Genomic DNA, 20,453 nt, shown 5'->3' on the forward strand with positions numbered 1-20,453 from the left:
TCCATGATAAAACGTTTGGTGAGGGCAGCAGGGCAGGAGCGGGAAGTCCGATTTCTTAATGTTTAAAGAGCGGGAGGGAAGCTCTGCTCACTCTTCGGGGGCTATTGTTTGCTGATTGTGGAGTGGGCCCCTTAGGTTGGACCATCCCCCCATTCCTTCTTACTCACTTCCTCCTAAAATCCATCCCTCCCCCCACCGCTCACCTGCTTGCCCCTCTCCCTAACCTAACCAAACACTCCTAGGTCAAGAACCCGGACTTAACTCCTCTGAGGATCCTTTGGTCTTGATCATCTTTTTCTTCTGCAGTGTTGGCAGCAGCCATTCATGCCTTCCTGGTGCAGCCATTCTGCTGGATTGGCCAGAAGCTCCAGAGGGCAAGACTTCCACCCTCTCATTAGCCTGCTCTGCAGCACTCTATGGCTATGAAGCTCTCTCATCTCGACCCCCAGCCAGCATTGTTTTTCCCTCCTTACTACCCTCAGTGTATCACTCTGACATGACTGAAATGCCTCACGGGGTTGCCTCTGCTATCTCTATCACTGAACAGTGTGGAATCATTGTGTTTTCTTATTCAGCCAACACTTTTCTTTTGAAATGGTGAGCATGGCTTTCTGGGGTCCACATACTATCCTGGTGGGAAGTTCATTGCTGCACACGCCCTTTGTTAAATTGCTTAGTTGCTTTCATTGGTACACATTGCAAAAATGGAAGAAAACACATACATGTAATGAAGACACAACATGAATGATAGATAAATGTAATTCTTTCCTTACTTCACTGGCCTTCAAGACTCCAAACAATGGGAAGAGGAAAGCAGGTACCATTGCTGCTGCACCAAGTGGAACGGCCTCGGAAACCCAATAGACTGCAGTCACTATCAGGACGTATGCACACTGAGCCTCTGGCTGAAAGACAGAAACAGAATTTATTCAATGGGCTTCATAACCCAGAGAATGTTGACGGGAACAATTCATTGAGAAGTGCTTTACACCGTCAAGTTACAATGTTCCGTCGCAACAAACATATCACCAAATCTAAAGCAAAACACCGATGGTGCTGGAAATCTGAAATAAAAATAGAAAATGCTAGAAATGCTCGACGTTACCAGGTCAGGTGACATCTGTGGAGTGAGAAACATTTAACATTTCGGGCTTGTATCAAAATGTTGGGGCAGAGAAAGATGGGTGGGAAGGGAAGAACAAGAAGGAAAGTTTGTGATAGAGTGGAAGGTTGAAGAGATTAAGTAACAAAGGGGATGATGGTGGAAGGCAAAAGGAGGTGGTACTGGGGCAAACAAAAGAACAAAAGATTGGTTTAGAGGATCTAAATAGAAAGCAGAACTATGAACAGCACCTGCTTTTCAAAAATAAAGAGATCAGGGGTTGTAGTCTATATAAAATAAAACATCTGCCTGAACAATCAAACTAATAACCAAAGCATTTGAACATTATGCTTCTTTATTTATTCGTTCATGGGATGTTGACATCACTGGCAAGGTCAGCATTCAGAACAACACAATCTCTCCAGTGCAGAAGGAGGCCATTTGGCCCATTGAATCTGCAAAACAGCATCTTACCAGGACCATGCTGAGTAAACACTGAGGACGCTATTACACAATTCGTATTGAACAATTGACAAGAACACTATTGTACAACTACAAATGAACACTTCCTCAAGGACACAGTGGGGTGGCACAGTGGCTAGCACTATTGCTTCACTGCGCCAGGGACCCGAGTTCAATTCCGGCCTCGGGTCACTGTCTGTGTGGAGTTTGCACATTCTCCGCGTGTCTGCGTGGGTTTCCTCTGGGTGCTCCGGTTTCCTCCCACTGTCCAAAGACGTATGGGTTAGGTTAATTGGCCATGCTAAATTGACCCTAGTGTCAGGGGATTAGCAGGTTAAATATGTAGGGTTGCAGGAATAGGGTCTGGGTGGGATTGTGGTCGGTGCAGACTCGATGGGCCGAATGACCTTCTTCTGCACTGTAGAGATTCTATGACATTAAGAGCCCCAATTGAGTGGTGCCCAAAAGCTTTATTACACAGAAAAGCAAACTACTGCAGATGCTGGAATCTGAAACAAAAACAGAAAATGCATCATTTTCGACTATTCTCTTTCTGGTAATAAATATTTGATTATTCTTGGTGTAAGTGGAGGAGCACCTTAAGCAGGGCAATGCGGTTCCTAATCTGTGCAGAAGGTTAGAACAGTTTATTTAAACTTGTGACCCCTGTTTTCTGTGATGGGAGGATGGTATTTTCAGAGTGCCAACACATATAAACAAGTCTATTCCAAGACACTATGTTTACTTGAATTCAAGTCACAGCTTCTTGACTCATTAAATACATACAAGATACTGAATAACAAACAACTGTATGTTCTTTGCTATAAGATAACAAACCAGCAAAAAGCAGGTGATTCAAGTCAGGATAGCACTAACAAGTCCAGAGTGCACTGGACTATCCATGTTTGTGTCAATTACTTCTGCTTCAATTCTTGATATATTCTTAATTCTATGTCATTTCTGACAGACATTAATTATAGGTCACTCAAAAGAGAACAGGGAGTTCATGGATTCTCCGATGGTGAAATGGGTATATGTGCCATGTGATGCAGCACTAACATTCAGATCAGGAATATCCCTGACTTGGCAACTGGCCGATATTATCATCAAGTGAGCTCATCAAATTCAGCTTAAGGAATCACTGCAACTGATCTCAGTTACCCTGATCTAAGGACGAGGAAATAATCAGTTATCACCCCAGCTACTGATTTTTTAAAAATTCATTTATGGGATTGAATGTCGCTGGCTTGCCAGCATTTATTGCCCATCCCCAGTTGCCCCTGAGAAGGTGGTGATGAGCTGCCTTCTTGAACCGCTGCCATCTATGTAATGTAGGGACACCCACTGTGCTGTTTAGGGAGGGAATTCCAGGATTTTGACCCAGTGACAGTGAAGGAACAGCATCATATTTCCAAGTCAGGATGGGGAGTGACTTGGAGAAGAACATTCAGGTGGTGGTGTTCCCAGGTATCTGCTGCCCTTGTCCTTCTGGATGGTAATGGTTGTGGGTTTGGAAGGTGCTGTCTAAGAAGCCTTGGTGAGTTCCTGCAGTGCATCTTGTAGATGGTGCACATGGCTGCCACTGGTCTTCAGAAGTGGAGGAATTGATTGTTTGTGGATCATAGAAATCATAGAAACCCTACAGTGCAGAAGGAGGCCATTCGGCCCATCGAGTCTACACCGACCACAATCCCACCCAGGTCCTACCCCCACATATTTTACCCGCTAATCCCGCTAACCTACGCATCTCAGGACTCTAAGGGGCAATTTTTAACCTGGCCAATCAACCTAACCCGCACATCTTTGGACTGTGGGAGGAAACCGGAGCACCCGGAGGAAACCCACGCAGACACGAGGAGAATGTGCAAACTCCACACAGACAGTGACCCGAGCCGGGAATCGAACCCGGGACCCTGGAGCTGTGAAGCAGCAGTGCTAACCACTGTGCTACCGTGCCGCCAATCAAGCAGGCTGCTTTGTCTTGGATGGTGTTGAGCTTCTTGAGTGTTGTTGGAGCTGCACTCATCCAGGCATGGGGCGAGTATTCCATCACACTTATATATGGTGGACAGGTTTTGAGAAGTCAGGGGGTGAGTTACTCACTGCAGGATTCCTAGCCTCTGACCTGCTCTTGTAGCCACCGTATTTATGTGGCTAGCCTAGTTGAGGTGCTGATTAATGGTGACCCCAGGATGGTAATAGTGGGGATTTTGTGGTGGTAATGCCACTGGGGCAATGTCAAGGGGAAAACTATTCATTTTATGATGCCAAGCAAAGAAAGACTTGAGCTTAGCTGCAATGTCCTCCCACATTGTTGAACTGCCAGCAGCTTCCCCCTCCCCACCAACCTACAGCATTCAATTCACACACAGCAAGATCCCACAAACAACAATGAGAAAAATGACCAAATCATCAGTTTTGCAGATGTTATTTGAGGGATAAATGCTATCCCGGGACAATATTTTCATTATCAGACCCAACACACTTGATTATAGAGCAATCCTGTGGGTGATTGTGATTTACCAATTTTTCTGTGCATGTTTAAGTTTAAGTTTATTTATCACAAGTAGGCTTACATTAACACTGCAATAAAGTTACTGTGAAAATCCCCTGGTCGCCACACTCTAGCGCCTGTTCGGGTTCACTGAGGGAGAATGTAGCATGGCCAATGCACCTAACCAACGCGACTTTTGGATTGTGGGAGGAAACCGGAGCACCCGGAGGAAATCCACGCAGATATGGGGAGAATGTGCAGACTCCGCACAGACAGTGACCCAAGTCGGGAATCAAACCTGGGTCCGTGGCACTGTGAGGCAGCAGTGCTAAGCACTGAGCTACCGTGGTGAATGAGTTGAAGCTTGCACTAGGTATGGCTACCCAAAGAATCACTATGCAGCTGATTGTCACCAGATCTCATTAAGGAGGCTGCACAACATTTTGATCACTAGCAAGTGAGCTAATATCATATCCTAATAGTGACCAGCTGATTGGGAATAAACACGACATTGCAGAGGGTCTTGAGTGCTACTTAAAGACATACCACCTTTTACTGTTCATTGGCTGCTGGAAGTTTGAAGACAATTTTGGAAAACATCAGGAAATATTCAAGACTTCACCAAATTTTATCAACATCTATTCCAGTAGTTGAATTTTAAGGCTATCCCCTGGTGTATTTGAAGGCAGAGGTGCTCGTAAAATATTTGCCAACCCACCAACTTTCCACCCAACCCCAACCTGCCCCCCATTGGGGCAATGGACTGTTCGGCCTATCGAGGGCTTAGATTTTTCAAACCGTAAGACAAGGCAGGGACAAGATGATCAGCCCGACAGCTTTCACTTCTTTTAGGAATTTCCTCGTGTCCATCAGGGGCACAGCTCCCTCATGATTGTAGCTCCCCCAATCTGTCCCCAAAGACCTCTGTTACCTGGCCCCCCCCACCCCCTCCTTGCTAGGGTCTCCCATCCAAGATCCCCAGACTTATCTCAAGAGATAATTCTCCTCCTCCAGGGATTGACTGTAATCCCAACAGTACTATGACAGCCATTGGACTCTCACCAGTGGCTAACAGCCATCACACTCTTCCGGCACTGTTAGAACTAAACAGCTGCTGTTCTGGATTGGCCAGCAGTTCTGTAGGGTGGGAATTCCTACCCGATGAGGGTGGAAGCCCCACCCTTACCAAATTAAGACCAGCCTTATGTGATATTGCTGCAGACAGCCAGATTTTAGATTGGCCAACTGACTTTTAGGTCATGGGTACAGGTAATCAGGCCCAGAATTTTCTGAGAGCTTCACCTGAGAAAGATGATTGCGCTATCTACATTATAATAGTCACCAAGAGAAAGGGAATACATGGTCAAGGGTGTTTTGCTAGAAGCCTCCTTGGTCCACAGGAAGAATGAAAGGACAACATGAGACCAAGTAGAACAACAGTATCTGCTGCAGGGGAAAGGGGCAGTAGGTACAGGGGAGCCAACCTGAAAGATACTTTTGTGTGTCAAGGCAGCAAACTCCACAGGCTGAATTTTCGTCAGTCGGACGAAAGTCGGACACATAAATTAGTGTTGCTGGTTGGTGTGATTGCACTGTCCCACTCCCGGGCCATTTTCCTGGAGGTTAGATGGAGGTGGCAAGATCTACCTGCACATAAACAATGGGTGGCCAATTAAGGGAAACAAACAGTCTATTATTGTTAGAAGTTGACTAAAAGTTTGCTTTCCCCCTCTTCCCTCAATACGATTGTCCCCTCATGTCTTTGTCTTTTTAGATATACCCAGCCAGGCGGTGGTGTGTGAGTGTGAAGTCCAAGAGGAAGAGAGATAAATGGAGAGGAGATACTGTATACCTCACACTTACCACTAGTTCAGACAGACACTATAAATACTGAAGAGGGTCTCAATGAGACAGGATCTACACGCAGCGAATCGTGGGCATGACCAGCCAACGAACGGACAGTTAAGATATATTCCCTTGAAAGGGAGAGGTAGGGCAAACAAATCCAAAATTCCCTGGATGACAAAGGAGGTAGAAATTAAGGTAAAGAAGGAGAAGCTGAGCTTCTGACAAGTGTCAGATAGAAACAACAATTGAGAACCAGGCTGAATATAGAAGGTTCAGAGGGAAAGTGAATAAGCAAAGTGGAAGCATGACAAGAGACTGGGAGCTAATACAAAAATGAATCTTAAAGTCTTTCACAGCCATTTAAATAGTAAAAGGGTGGTAAAAGGAGGAATAGGAATGATGAGTGACCAAAAAGGGAATGTATACATGGAGGCAGAAGGCATAGCCATGGCATTAAATTAAAACTTTGCATCTATCTTTACCAAGGAAGAAGATGCTACCTAGGCCATGGTGAAAGAGAAGTTAATTCACACACTAGAAGGATTCGGATTTGAAAAGTTTAACTTTTATTTAAAGTTTATTTATTAGTGTCACAAGTAGGCTAACATTAACATTACAATGAAGTTACTATGAAAATCCCCTAGTCGCCACACCACAGCACCTGTTCGGGTAACGGAGGGAGAATTTAGTTTGGCCAATGCACCGAATCAGCATGTCTTTGGACTGTGGGAGGAAACCAGAGCACCCGGAGGAAACCCACACAGACACGGGGAGAACGTGCAAACTCCACACATGACCCAAGCCGGGAGTTGAACCCAGGTTCCTGGTGCTGTGAGGCAGCAGTGCTAACCGCTGTGCCACCATGCCACCCAAAAGGAGGAGATATTGGACAGGTCACCTGTACTTAAAGTTGATAAGGCACCAGGAGCAGTCTGAGATGCACCAAAGGACATGGAGGGAAGAGAGAATGGAAATTGCTGACCATAATTTTTCAGTCTTCCTTAAACTCAGGGTGGTGAAGAGGGCTGGAGAGTTGCAAACATTACACTCTTGTTCAAAAAAGGATGCGAGGATCAGACCAGCCATCTGGGAAAACTTCTAGAAATAAGAATTCGGGACAAAGTTAATAATCGTATGGACTAATGTGGGTTAGTTAAGGAAAGTCAACACAGATTTCTTGAGGGAAAATAATGTTTAACTAACTTGCTGCAGTTTTTGAAGAGGGAACAGAGAGGGCTGATGAAGGCAATACACTTGGTGTGGTGTACATGGACTTACAAAAGACACTTGATACAATGCCACACACAGACCTGTGAGCAAAGTTATAGCTCATGGAATAAAAGGGACAGTAGCAACATGGATGCAAAGTTGCCTGACTGGCAGGAAACAGAGTATTAGTTACTTGACATTTTTTGGCTTGGAGGAAGGTTTCGAGAGAGTCAGTGTTGGGACTCTTGCTTTCACTGATAAATATTAATGACCTAGACCTTGGTGTACAGAGCACAATTTCAAAGTTTGCAGATGATATAAAACTTGGAAGCATTGTGAACTGTGAGGAGGATAGTGTAGAATTTCAAAAGGACAAAGACTAGTTGGTGGAATGGACAGAGAGATGGTCGATGAAGTTCAATGCAGAGAAATGTGAAGTGATTCATTTTGGTAGAAAGAACATGGAGTGACAATATTAAATAAAGGGTGTGCAGCAGCATTGGGACCTGTGTTTATATGCTTATAGATCATTGAGGTGCCAGGACGGGTTAAGAGAGCAATTAATAAAGCATTCAATATCCTGGGCTTTATTCATCGGCGCATTAGAGGACAGCATGGAGGTTATGTTGAACTTATGTGAGTTACTAGTTCGGCCACAGCGAGATTAATGCTTCCAGTTCTGGGTGTCACACTTCTAGGAAGGATATATGAAGGCATTGGAGAAAGTACAGAAAAGATTCATGCAAATGGTTCCAGGGTTGAAGAAGTTTAGCTATGATGCCAGATTGGAGAAGTTAGGACTGTGTTTTTTGGAGAAAAGAAATAATTATTAAAAGAAGCAATTGTGAAACAAATAAAAGTTTTTTCACACAGTGAGTGGCTAGGGCCTGGAATAGTCAGCCCGAGTGTCTGATGGAGGCAAGTTCAGTTGAATCATTCAGAAGGGAATTAGACTGTTATCAGAAAAGGAAGAATGTTCAAGGTTACTGGAGTTGACGGGAAAACGGTATGAGTTGAGTTGTTCATTTGGAGAGCTGGTGCAGACACAGGCCAAATGACCTCCTTCTGTGCGGTAACAGTTCTATGATCGGTGAAGTATCTGGGGACAACTGCCCCCTGGAATTTTACAGCACAGAAAGAGACTATTTGATCCATTTTGTATGCATCCAATCTTTGCTAAAGAAATCCAAAACTAATCCCACAGTTTATTCTCTCTCCCATAACCCTGATCTTCCTCTGCTTCAATTATTTAGCCAATTACTTCATAAAATGGTATCTGTCTCAACCGGGTTTTAAGCTACAATATTCCAGACTTCAGCAACCCTCTTCATAAATAAATTTATCTTCCCTTCTTTCCACACTTTCAGTGGCAGTTTTAAATTGATAACATTCATCACTTATTCCCCAACAAGAAGAAATGATCTTTTCCTTCTCAACTTAGCAATATCCTTTATCATTTTAAATTAAATGCTGACATTATCCTCATGAATTTGTATGTGTTCTTCTATACCTTGAACAGGCCATCCAGATTGTCAGCTAATACTCTAACTGTGCCCTAACCATTGCTTTGCAGGTATTTTCCCCTATTTATAAAACCCCTAAATATTTTTGGACATTCAATAAATTAAAGATTCAAATCCTTCAGACTCACTGCTCATCCAATTCCATGAAATGTGTACTTCCTTCATCAATTTTCTTCCATTGATGTATTAGTGCTCACTAAACCTCCAATTTTTATGTCATCAGTAAATGTCAATAGTGTGTTTCTTATGCTTTAGTCTCAATCATTTGTGTAGATCAAGAATTAAATGGATGTAGCTCCTTCTCCTTGTGTAACTTCCAACTCTTCACAAATGCAAACAAAATCTGTGTGCTTCAATTCTTTGTTTCACATCTGCCAACCAATTTATATCCGTGCTGCCACATTTCTTATATGCATCAATTATTGTAACAAATCTATGAAAAAACTCTTACTGTTTCTTTTTGCATTGTGTCTGTCATTAGTATGTTCTTTCAGTTGTCCTCATGTCTTTTCAATTCCACACTACACTTGTTCTATCCTTTAATATTACAAATATGTGACATAGGGGCAGAAGTAGGCCACTCAGCTTCTCAATCCTGCTCCACCATTCAATAAGATCACGGCTGATCTGACTGTAACTTCAACCTGACCCCCTTATTCCTGTCGACCCCACCCCCCAATAACCTTTCACCCCTTGTTTATCAAGAATCTGTCTAACTCTGTCTTAAAAATATTCAAAGTCTCATCCTCCACTGCCTTTTAAATAGTGTCCCCTATTTCTAGATTCTCTGACAAGTGGAAACATCCTCTCCACATCCACCTGTCAATACCCCTCAGGGTCATAAAGGTTTCGAACAAATTGACTCTTACTCTTCTAAACTCTAGTGGTACAAACCTAACCTCTTCAACTCTTCCTCATAAAGCAACTCTCTCATCAACCCTTCCTTATAAGACCACGGTATTAGTTCTAGTATTAGTTCTGGTATTATTCCTGGTATTAGTTTAGTAAACCTTCTCTGAATTGCTTCTAACATATTTACACCTTTCCTTAAATAAGGAGGCCAATACTGTGCTGATTTCATTACAAGTCTCACTGTTAAGCATCAACTTATGTTTTAGACTCTGGGGGTGGGATCTTGAGTCCATGCTTGCCAGCCGTGCGAATGCCAGTGGGGGCTCAAGATCCGGGAGTCGCAGATTTCACTGGCAAGATTATGATCTCAGATCTTCTCCACCCCTCACCAGTGACGTCTGTGGGGGATTGGGGGAGATTTATTCATGTTTTGATCGGGGCGCCCCTTAAATATGACACCCCAAGACTGTTAAATAAGTTAAGTGCTCTTGGTGTTAAGGATAAGATCCTGGTGTGGATTGAGGATTGGCTGACTGGCAGAAGAAGAAGGCAGAAAGTGGGGATAAAGGGGTCTTTTGCAGGATGGCAGCCGGTGATTAGTGGTGTGCCTCAGGGGTCAGTGCTGGGACCACAACTTTTCACAGTATACATTAATGATTTGGAGGAAGGAACTGAAGGCACTGTTGTTAAGTTTGCAGATGATACAAAGATATGTAAAGGGACAGGTAGTATTGAAAAAGCAGGGAGGCTGCAGAAGGACTTGGACAGGTTAGAAGAGTGGGCAAAGAAGTGGCAGATGGAATATAATGTGGAAAAGTGTGAGATTATGCACTTTGGAAGGAGGAATGGAGGCATCGACTATTTTCTAAATGGGAAAATGCTTAGGAAATCAGAAACACAAAGGGACTTGGGAGTCATTGTTCAAGATTCTCTTAAGGTTAACGTGCAGCTTCAGTCGGCACTTAGGAAGGCAAATGCAATGTTAGCATTCATGTCAAGAGAGCTAGAATACAAGAGCAGGGATGTACTTCCGAGGCTGTATAAGGCTCTGGTCAGGCCCCATTTAGAGTATTGTGAGTAGTTTTGGGCCCCATATCTAAGGAAGGATGTGCTGGCCTTGGAAAGAGTCCAGAGGAGGTTCACAAAAATGATCCCTGGAATAAAGAGCTTTCATATGACGAACAGTTGAGGATGCTGGATCTGTACTCGTTGAAGTTTAGAAGGATGAAGGGGGATCTTATTGAAATGTATAGGATACTGCGAGGCCTGGATAAAGTGGATGTGGAGAGGATGTTTCCATTAGTAGGAAAAACTAGAACCAGAGGGCACAACCTCAGGCTAAAGGGATGATCCTTTAAAACAGAGATGAGGAGGAATTTCTTCAGCCAGAAAGTGGTGAATCTGTGAAACTCTTTTCCGCAGAAGGCTGTGGAAGCCAGGTCATTGAGTGTCTTTAAGACAGAGATAGATAGGTTCTTGATTAATAAGGGGATCAGGGGTTATGGGGGAAAGGCAGGAGAATGGGAATGAGAAAAATATCAGCCATGATTGAATGGCGGAGCAGACTCGATGGGCCGAGTGGCCTAATTCTACTCCTGTATCTTATGGTCTTGTAGTCCAGCCAGGTTTTGCCGGCATGTTAAGGCCCCACCTTGCCACATGACAACGTGAAACACATTCCCTTGATTCTTTTAGTCAGAGTGTTATAAGATCTGAACAGAAAACCGGCGTAGTTTTCTCGCCAGAAACAGCAGTCTGCCATTTTATTGGTACGATTCCCTCCTATGTGTTCACATAATTCTGTTCTTTTGGCAATCTCTTAATTGTATTATTGTAAAATGGTCCTTAAAGGTTTCCAAGATTTGTGTACATCTACTATCTATCCAGAAGTGTGGAGTCTGCACATTCTCCCCGTGTCTGCGTGGTTTCCTTCGGATGCTCCAGTTTCCTCCCACAGTCCAAAAATGTGCAGGTTAGGTGTATTGGACATGCTAAATTGCCCCTTAGTGTCCCAAGATGTGCAGGTTAGATGGGATTAGCTATGGTAAATTTGTGAGATTACAGGGATAGGGTGGGGGAGAGGGCCTGGGTAAAATATTCTGTCAGAGAACTCAATGGGTCAATTGGCCTTTTCTGCACTGTAGGGATTCTAAGAAGTCCATTTCAGACTATTGTTCACTCATTGTGTGAAGAACGTCTTCCTGGAATCGGGTCCAAATTTATCTCTCCCAGGTTTGAACCTCTGACCTTGTCTCCTAATCCGACAACTTCACCTTTGTGCTGTTTGCTCACTCGTCTGCCCAGTTAATTTATCTCAATGAGCTTTGCCTTTTTCCAGTCTCGCGCTCTTACCTTTAACTCTTCATTATCTTTTCTATTTTTACCCTAACAAAGTTGTGGTTACTATTTCCCAATTGCTCATCATCTCTGAGATTACTGATTTGTCCTGTTTCATTTCCCAAGGTCAATTCAACCAATGCTTCTTTTCTTGTTGGGCTAGAAAAGTGCTGATCTAGGAAACCACCCTGAATGCATTCTAAAAAAACATTCGCACTTTAACTATATCTATTCAAGCCTATCTTGGAATAGTTAAAAACATTTAAAATGATTGTCCTATTGTTCTTACATATCTCTCAGAACTGTCTGAAGGTCACCACCACCATCTCATTTTTACTGGTTGTTGGCCTGCAATGTAGTTTATATTCATTAAGTTGATCCACATAAATTCTGTTTTAATATAGCCCTCCAGAATACCCTTATATTGGAACATAAGAACATAGGAGCATAGGTACAGGCATAAGGTATTCAGCCACTCCACCTGTTCTGCCATTTAACTAGACTATGGTTGATCAGGGCTGCATTTCCATTTATCTGTCTTTCATCCAAATTCCTTGATCACCTTATCTAATAAAAATATCTCAAACTCAGCCTTGAACATTTCAGTTGATCTAGCACCCACAGCAATAGAAACAACAGACTACCCTTTAAAAAATCACTTCCTGATTACACTCGTGAACAATGTATCCCTAATTGTAAGATCTGGGCCCCTTTTCTGATTTCTCCATCAGAGTAAATACCAATAAGCAATTTCCTATCAAATAATTTTGTCATTCAAAATCTTCAATTAGATCTCCTATCAAACTTCTGAACACGAGGGAATATAGCCCAGACTTCTGTCCCTATCCTCATTATCTACCCTTGCTCTGTATCATTTTGGCAAATCTGTTCTGAACCTGCCTCTCAGGCCAATGTATCCTCCGACCTGAGAAGCAGTATCCAGAACGGAATCAAATATTCAATGTGGTCATATAGAACTTCAGCACAACTTCTTCACCTTTGTATTCTGTTGCATACATTCTAGAATTCTGATAGAATCCTTCATTGAAATTGCCACTGTACACCCCTTCACCCCTCCCTATCACTCCTAATTTTAAGTCAAATGTCTGTTATAACCATTGCACCATATCCCACCATAGTGATTAATCCCTCGAACTCTCCAGCAGCCATTCATGAAAGAAATATCATTGAGTTATCATCAAAATATGTGACATAGCTCGGTTGTCCACATTCCTCCTGGTGACAAGAAGAGCTGCTAATATTTAGCTAACAACAAACACTTGACTGCATTTGGGGTGGATGATTAAATCTTTACAGCTTTGCAATCTGGGAGAACAGAAACTGGTCAATGTTGCTCAGGTTATACAACATATAGTTATTATGGTGACTATTATTTGTAATTGAATTGTTAACTTCGATCAACAAAGTGAACTTTTACATTAACAGACACTTAAACAGCTGTGGGTTGATTAAGGAAAGCCAGCATGGATTTGTTAAAGGTAAATCTATTTAATGAACATGATTGAGTTTTTTGATGCGGTAACTGAGTGGGTTGGTGAGGGTAGTATGGTAAAGGTGTTTGATCAAGTACATGAGAGGCTTGCCAACAAAGTTGACACCTATGGAATAAAAGAGACAGTGGCAACATGGATACAAAGTTCCTGAGTGACAGGAAACAGGAGGCTGTGGTGAATGGTTGCCTTTTGGACTGGAGAAAGGTATAAAGAGGGGTTCCCCAGGGCATGAATAGTTTATCATTTACTGAGAAAAACATTCACTCCCTCCACCACTGGTGCACAGTGGCAGCTGTGTATACCATTTACAAGATGCATTGCTCATTAGGCTGCACCTACCAAACCCATGACCACTGCAAAGGCAGCAGATACATGAGAACCCCATCACATGGAAGCTCCCTCCAAGCCACTCACCATCCTGACTTGGAAATAAATTGCTGTTCCTTCACTGTCGCTGGGTCAAAATGCTGGAATTCCCTCCCTAACACCACAGTGAATGTACTGCGGTTCAAGGAGGCAGCTCACCACCACCTTCTCAAGGACAATTAGGGTTGGGCAATGAACGCTGGCCTAACATTGACACCCAGATCCCATGAATGAATATAAAAAGTTTGGAGACTTGAGCACAGACATTCAGGCTCACACTCCAGTGAGAGGGATTGCTATGCTTTGAGGATGCTATCTATCAGATAAACTGTTGGACTAAGGCTTTGCTTTCAAAGGTGGATGTAGAAGTTCCCATAACACTACTTTGAGGTAGAGCACAAGGGTTATCCCAAGTGTTGCGCAAATATTTATCCCCATTTAATATCTGAGAAGCAGATTTTCTGGTCATTGGTTATCATTTTGTTGTATGCATTTGTCCAGAGACCCAGGGTAATGGGTACATGTATGTGTGTATGTATGATTTTGTTGTATGTGGGAGTCCGCTGTGTATAAATTGCCTGCCACATTTCTGACATTACAATAATGACCACACTTCAAAAGTATTTAATTTACTATAAAATGCTTTGGAACATCTGAGAAGGACCAAATAAATGCAAACCTTCTCTTCTTTCTTGTTATACATGTGAGCCTTTCCCCACAATCTTCCTCTTTCCAAATGCAAGTAACTTCCTTGAGAAACAATTCCCATTTATTCCAGGTTATCCAGTAATTCAAATTACATTGAATTAAACTTCTAAATAAGTGGAAAGGGAATGGATTTTAAGATTGACCCTCCATGCATCTTTGAAATCTGTATATGACAAACCTGTTATTTACAATATAACTATCTGCACTTCAACTGAAATAAGAGACATTTACTGCAAGATCCATCCAATGCTGCACAATAATGTGATCTTTCCCTCAATATCTGTCAGAAAAAAGCTCTCGGGCAAAAATTAAGAGAGAACTTTTGAGAGTAGGTTTTACCCTGCATATGGCTCCAAGAGCACGACTCTGTATTGTTGTCCAAACGCCTACTATCTTAGCCTAGATGGCACGTGGCAGTGGGATGTTTGAGCCTGCTGAACATTACAGTCAAAACCCAATTCTATCCTCATCCAACACCCACATACACACTTTCAAACCTCAGACTCTAGATGGTGATGAAGGCCCTGAAACCTTGCTGGTGTTTTTTCCTCTCCCTGGCCCGGGACTACCACATATTATTGTAGCTCACTGATCTTGCAGGGAACAACTACTTCATTACCAACCAAAATCTGAACCTGACAGCCAGTTGTTTAATTCAAAATCAAATGCACTTGAGGAGAGGGAACGTACATATGTCTCCCACAATCACTACTCCTGTAAAGATGACGCCAAATTTCTCCATTTCTCCATAGCAGATTTTAACTTTTTAATATTTATGGGGTGGTGATGGCCTAGTGGTATTATCACTCGACTATTAATCCAGAAACTCAGCTAATATTCTGAGGACCCGGGTTCGAATCCTGCCACAGCAGATGGTGGAGTTTGAATTCAATAAAAAATATCTGGAATTAAGAATCCACTGATTCTTTGTATTGTTGATTGTCGGAAAAACTCATCTGTTTCACTAATGTCCTTTAGGGAAGGAAATCTGCCGTCCTCACCTGGTCTGGCCTACATGTGACTCCAGAGCCATAGCAATGTAGTTGGCTCTCAACTGCCCTCCAAGGGCAACTAGGGATGGGCAATAGATATTGCCCAGCCAGCGTCAATGAATATGAAAGAAACTCCCTATTGATGCAATCAGGTACTGCCTGAAATTTGCTATACCTTTTAAGTGGTGAATTTGTAGTTTACTGACAGAAATGAGGCACTGGAAGCTACATTTACATATATTCCTGTTTTATTTAACACACAGTTGCTGCATATGCATTTTTTTTATTCGTTCGTGGGATGTGGGCATTTAAGAGTCAACCACATTGCTGTGGATTTGGAGTCAGATGTAGGCCAGACAGATTGCCTTCTCTAAAGGACATTAGTGAACCAGATGAGTTTTTCCAACAATTGGAAATGGTTTCATGGTCATCTTTATACTTTTAATTCCAGATATTTCAAACTTCACCATCTGTCTTAGTGAGATTCAAACCCGGGTCCCCAATTATCCTGGGTCTCTGGATTACTAGTCCAGTGACAATACCACAATGCCACCACCACCCCTGTGACACCAAACTGTATCCAATAACCCAGGAATGCCCTTACAATTAAGGTATGGCAACTTGTCTACCTTTGGGAATGCACAAGAAAAGTCTCATTGGGAGAATTATTTCTGAAATAACTTGATTAGAGCTACCTTTCTTGAGGTACTTCCATTCAGCATAGTTTTGGAAGCAAGGATTTCACGTTTGGTCCAAACATTGAAAAACATGAGACAGCAGCAGTGACACAAATGGCCTGCTCAAAGCAGACTATTTTTCCCTTAGCACTACAAAATTATTGGAGGACATGAAGGCAGTTTTACAAAGAGTTAGAATTACTCCTTTAGTCAGAACTCCCAGTCACAAGTGGACTTTTACTTCAAGATGAAATATTTTTTTTCTCATACTTCTCTCTGTATGTGCACAAGGACACAGGAAAAACAATTGAAACAAAAATTAAATTGTTCCATAATTTTGCTATATAGTAAAAAGATTGCAATAGTTTCATTTGAATTAGACAGATAGACTTCATTAACAGTCAGTGTACAATTCTAACAACGAGGCCAGTATATCTTTAAAAAAAACTGGCTTGTGAAATGCTCAATTACGCATATCCATCCATGGTACTCATATCCCACTTTTGAAGTCACACCAATCATTAACTGGAAGCCAGGATTGTCTCGCCATCCACCAGTAAGCTTCCCTGCAGAATTGAGGAATTCCCATAGATATGGGATATGATGGATGCGGCACTTGGTGATATACTGATCCTTTGCTTCATCCTGTTTACTTATTGACTTCTTCATTGGAGATGGAGTGTGTAAATTGAGAAACCTATCTCCTGTTATCTTTGTTTCTGAATGTAATCCTGTAAATGTAAAGTGCACAGAGGCATGACCCCATCACCATTGTGTAATTAGATCACTGCCCTTGATGTGATTAATTCCTCCATCAGCATGTTTTTTTTTTAAGTAGGTCTGTCTCAGTTTGCATCTTAATGCTTAATGTTCCTTTCGTAATTGTTTAAATTCAAAAGAATCCAGAAAAGTAAGGGCTCACTCTTTAAAAAAAAACTGTTATGCATTGTGGGGTGTTTATAAGCTCTGATAATATATCAGACACTAGATATTGAACTACTAAGGGCTGTGTTTTCCCAAGCTCACTGAAATATTCCATGCATCTTTGAAATCTGTAAATGACAAACCTGTTATTTACAATATAACTATCTGCACTTCAACTGAAATAAGAGACATTTACTGCAAGATCCATCCAATACTGCACAGTAATGTGATCTTTCCCTCAATATCTGTCAGAAAAAAACTCTAGGGCAAAAATTAAGAGAGAACTTTTGAGAGTAGGTTTTACCCTGGCGAATAACACCCTGAAAGTAACTTCAAAAATTGGACACTGACCTAGGGTTGTGGCCCACTTTACTCCCAAAGCAGGGCAGAGCCTTATTGTGGATACAGGTTGCTTAAAACGTATTACTGAGAATGCGGTTCTGGAGTAGTGTCACATTGTCAGAGGTACTGTCCTTCAGGTGAAAGGCTACACTGAGAACATGTCGGTCTGCCTCTGATTACACCGAGTGTCAATCACCAAAACTAGATGAAGTGATAATTCACATCATTGCCGTCTACGGACACGTGTTCATTCAACTCCAAGTATTTTATTCTGTATGAAACACTGGGACATCGCTAAGAGGCATAATAGGATGTTGCACAATGCATGTTCTCTACTTCTTTCTGTGAGCCAAGGTTCAGCTCATACACCTGATGTTAAGGAGGAACAAAAGAGTCTCTTCTCAAGACTGCTGAAGATAGATAGATCTGTATTGAGAAGAAGCTTGAACTGAACTGTGATGCCTCAAGAGTGTAACAGCCCACTAAAAGCCATTCTGTAGACTCATACTCTAACAAAAGCCACTTGGGCAAGGTAGCGAATGTCTCTGGGGATATCCCCCTCTATATGAATGACCATTCGGTAGAGGCACAAGTTGCTGATGTAATAGGCAAGTTCTGCAACCTCAGACTGAATGGCTACTCTGAAATTTGCCCAATTCATTTATCCTACAGGAGCGTTGTCCTTGTTCCCAAGCATCACTGAAACGACAATCTGGATGATATTTAGAAATTAGTCATAATCTCACAATCGAATGTCTTTGATGCTTACAGTCTATATTCCCTCATGAATGTAGGATTTTTGACTACACAATACAAAATGGATAATAAAGCAATGCTGGATTGACTACAATGCCATTTCTCTGATGGGTGTTTTACAGTAACTGGGAGATATTACCTGAAACCCAAGTCACAGAGTATATATATACATGTAAAAGGCTGCATATTAACATAGAATGAAATAGTGCACTTACACTGTCAGGGTAGAGGACAGGCAGGGGTAATAACAGAAGAGGGATCAAGATGACCAGCAGAAGTTTCCGGGCCCTCCAGATGTTCCGCAACATCCCCATGGTACTTAAACGTCAAGCTGTCTGGTCTTAGAGGGTGCTGGGCTTTCTCATTGAACACCAAGATGAGTGTAGAAGCTCTGAGAGAGATGGGGACCTCCTGGAAGTTGGCAGTCCCTGCACTGGAGTGGCAAACACCTGTCCAGTTCCCGATATGCGAATTTCCACAAGTCCTTTTCTTTTTTTAAAAAAAGCAACTCGTGATTCCACGCCAACTTTCCGCTGATCCCCAGTATCTCTAGTGTTCAGTGACAATTTCTCAACGCCTTCTTTGCAAATGCTGCTTAACAAGTGTGCACTGGGATGTGTTACTCAGTCCAAAGTCAGTGTGCAATGTGCTGATTTCCTCCGTTCAGTTTCCAGAGTGTCAGTTTCAGTCTGGGTGCTGGTGCAGACGTTGCGCCGCGTTTCCTTCCCTGGGACCTGTTTTCCTTGGGATCTACTTGGGATCTACCGGAGCGGGGATTTTACAGGGTCGAGTTGAGAGGTGCCAGGGTAATTGCGGCTCCTTTCCCGAGTCTCTTCCTCTGCCTGTCCTTTACCCTGCCCCTGTGCCTCTCTCTCGACCCCTCAGAACTTTCCCCAGAACTTTTGAAGTTTTCTCTCCAAAAGTTAATTTCAGCCTCGGCAGGAGCTGCCCACATGCGGGGAATCCCCGCCAATCAGTGCATGAGAAACACCTCTCCCTGCCAATCAGATTGCAGGGATCCGCCCACTGGCAGAAGGGGGCGTGTCATGTTGATAAGACCCTCCCACAATCGCCAGTGATTTGCCCCCAAAGACACTGGGGCTGAGTCAACAATCCTGCTCTCTAACCTCCTGCACTCTCCTAACCCGAAACATCTTTCTTCCCATTCATTTGCATCAGCTCTCTGGTAAATTCAAAGCAGAGTGGGCTTTGAACTGGTGGTGAAAATTAACTGAACATGGTATAGCTATTATTGGCTATTAGGCAGCGCAGTGGCACTGTGGTTAGCACTGTTGCCACATAGCGCCAAGGACCAGGGTTCGATTCCCGGCTTGGGTCACTGTCTGTATGAAGTTTGCACATTCTCCCCGTGTCTGTGTGGGTTTCCTCCAGGTGCTCTGGTTTCCTCTCACAGTCATGATGTGGAGATGCCGGCATTGGACTGGGGTAAACACAGTAAGAAGTTTAACAACACCAGGTTAAAGTCCAACAGGTTTATTTGGTAGCAAAAGCCACAAGCTTTCGGAGCCTTAAGCTCCTTCTTCAGGTGAGTGGGAATTCTGTTCACAAACAGGGCATATAAAGACACAAACTCAATTTACAGAATAAAGGTTGGAATGCGAATTCTTACAGCTAATCAAGTCTTAAAGGTACAAACAATGTGAGTGGAGAGAGTATTAAGACAGGTTAAGGAGGTGTGTATTGTCTCCAGACAGGACAGCCAGTGAGATTCTGCAAGTCCAGGCAAGCTGTGGGGATTACACATAGTGTGACATGAACCCAATATCCCAGTTGAGGCCGTCCTCATGTGTGCAGAACTTGGCTATCAGTTTCTGCTCAGCGACTCTGCGCCGTCGTGTGTCGTGAAGGCTGCCTTGGAGAACGCTAACCCGAAAATCAGAGGCCGAATGCCCGTGACCACTGAAGTGCTCCCCAACAGGAAGAGAACAGTCTTGCCTGGTGATTGTGATTCACCAGGCAAGGCTGTTCTCTTCCTGTTGGGGAGCACTTCAGTGGTCACGGGCATTCGGCCTCTGATAATCGGGTAAGCGTTCTCCAAGGCGGCCTTCGCGACACACGACGGCGCAGAGTCGCTGAGCAGAAATTGATAGCCAAGTTCTGCACACATGAGGACGGCCTCAACCGGGATATTGGGTTCATGTCACACTATGTGTAATCCCCACAGCTTGCCTGGACTTGCAGAATCTCACTGGCTGTCCTGTCTGGAGACAATACACATCTCTTTAACCTGTCTTAATACTCTCTCCACTCACATTGTTTGTACCTTTAAGGCTTGATTAGCTGTAAGTATTCACATTCCAACCATTATTCGGTAAATTGAGTTTGT

At 42.9% G+C, this 20,453-nt stretch overlaps 1 protein-coding gene across 3 annotated transcripts in view; it reads right to left on the reverse strand.

The window, feature by feature from the left end:
- Nucleotides 1-19,112, reverse strand: part of slc13a4 (solute carrier family 13 member 4) — a 95,453-nt gene extending 76,341 nt beyond the window's left edge. The window contains exons 1-2 of one of the 3 annotated variants that reach the window (XM_078219963.1): nt 18,322-19,112; nt 774-905 (exon numbers count right to left, since the gene is read on the reverse strand). In XM_078219963.1, coding sequence (XP_078076089.1) covers nt 774-905; nt 18,322-18,420 — 231 coding nt within the window. In that variant the 5' untranslated portion in view covers nt 18,421-19,112. The remainder of the gene's footprint in view (nt 1-773; nt 906-18,321) is intronic. The other 2 variants (XM_078219964.1, XM_078219965.1) reach the window with 2 other exon arrangements.
- Between the last annotated feature and the right edge of the window lie 1,341 nt (nt 19,113-20,453).

Source organism: Mustelus asterias, chromosome 9, assembly GCF_964213995.1.
Source record: "Mustelus asterias chromosome 9, sMusAst1.hap1.1, whole genome shotgun sequence".
NCBI classification, from domain to species: Eukaryota; Metazoa; Chordata; class Chondrichthyes; order Carcharhiniformes; family Triakidae; genus Mustelus; species Mustelus asterias.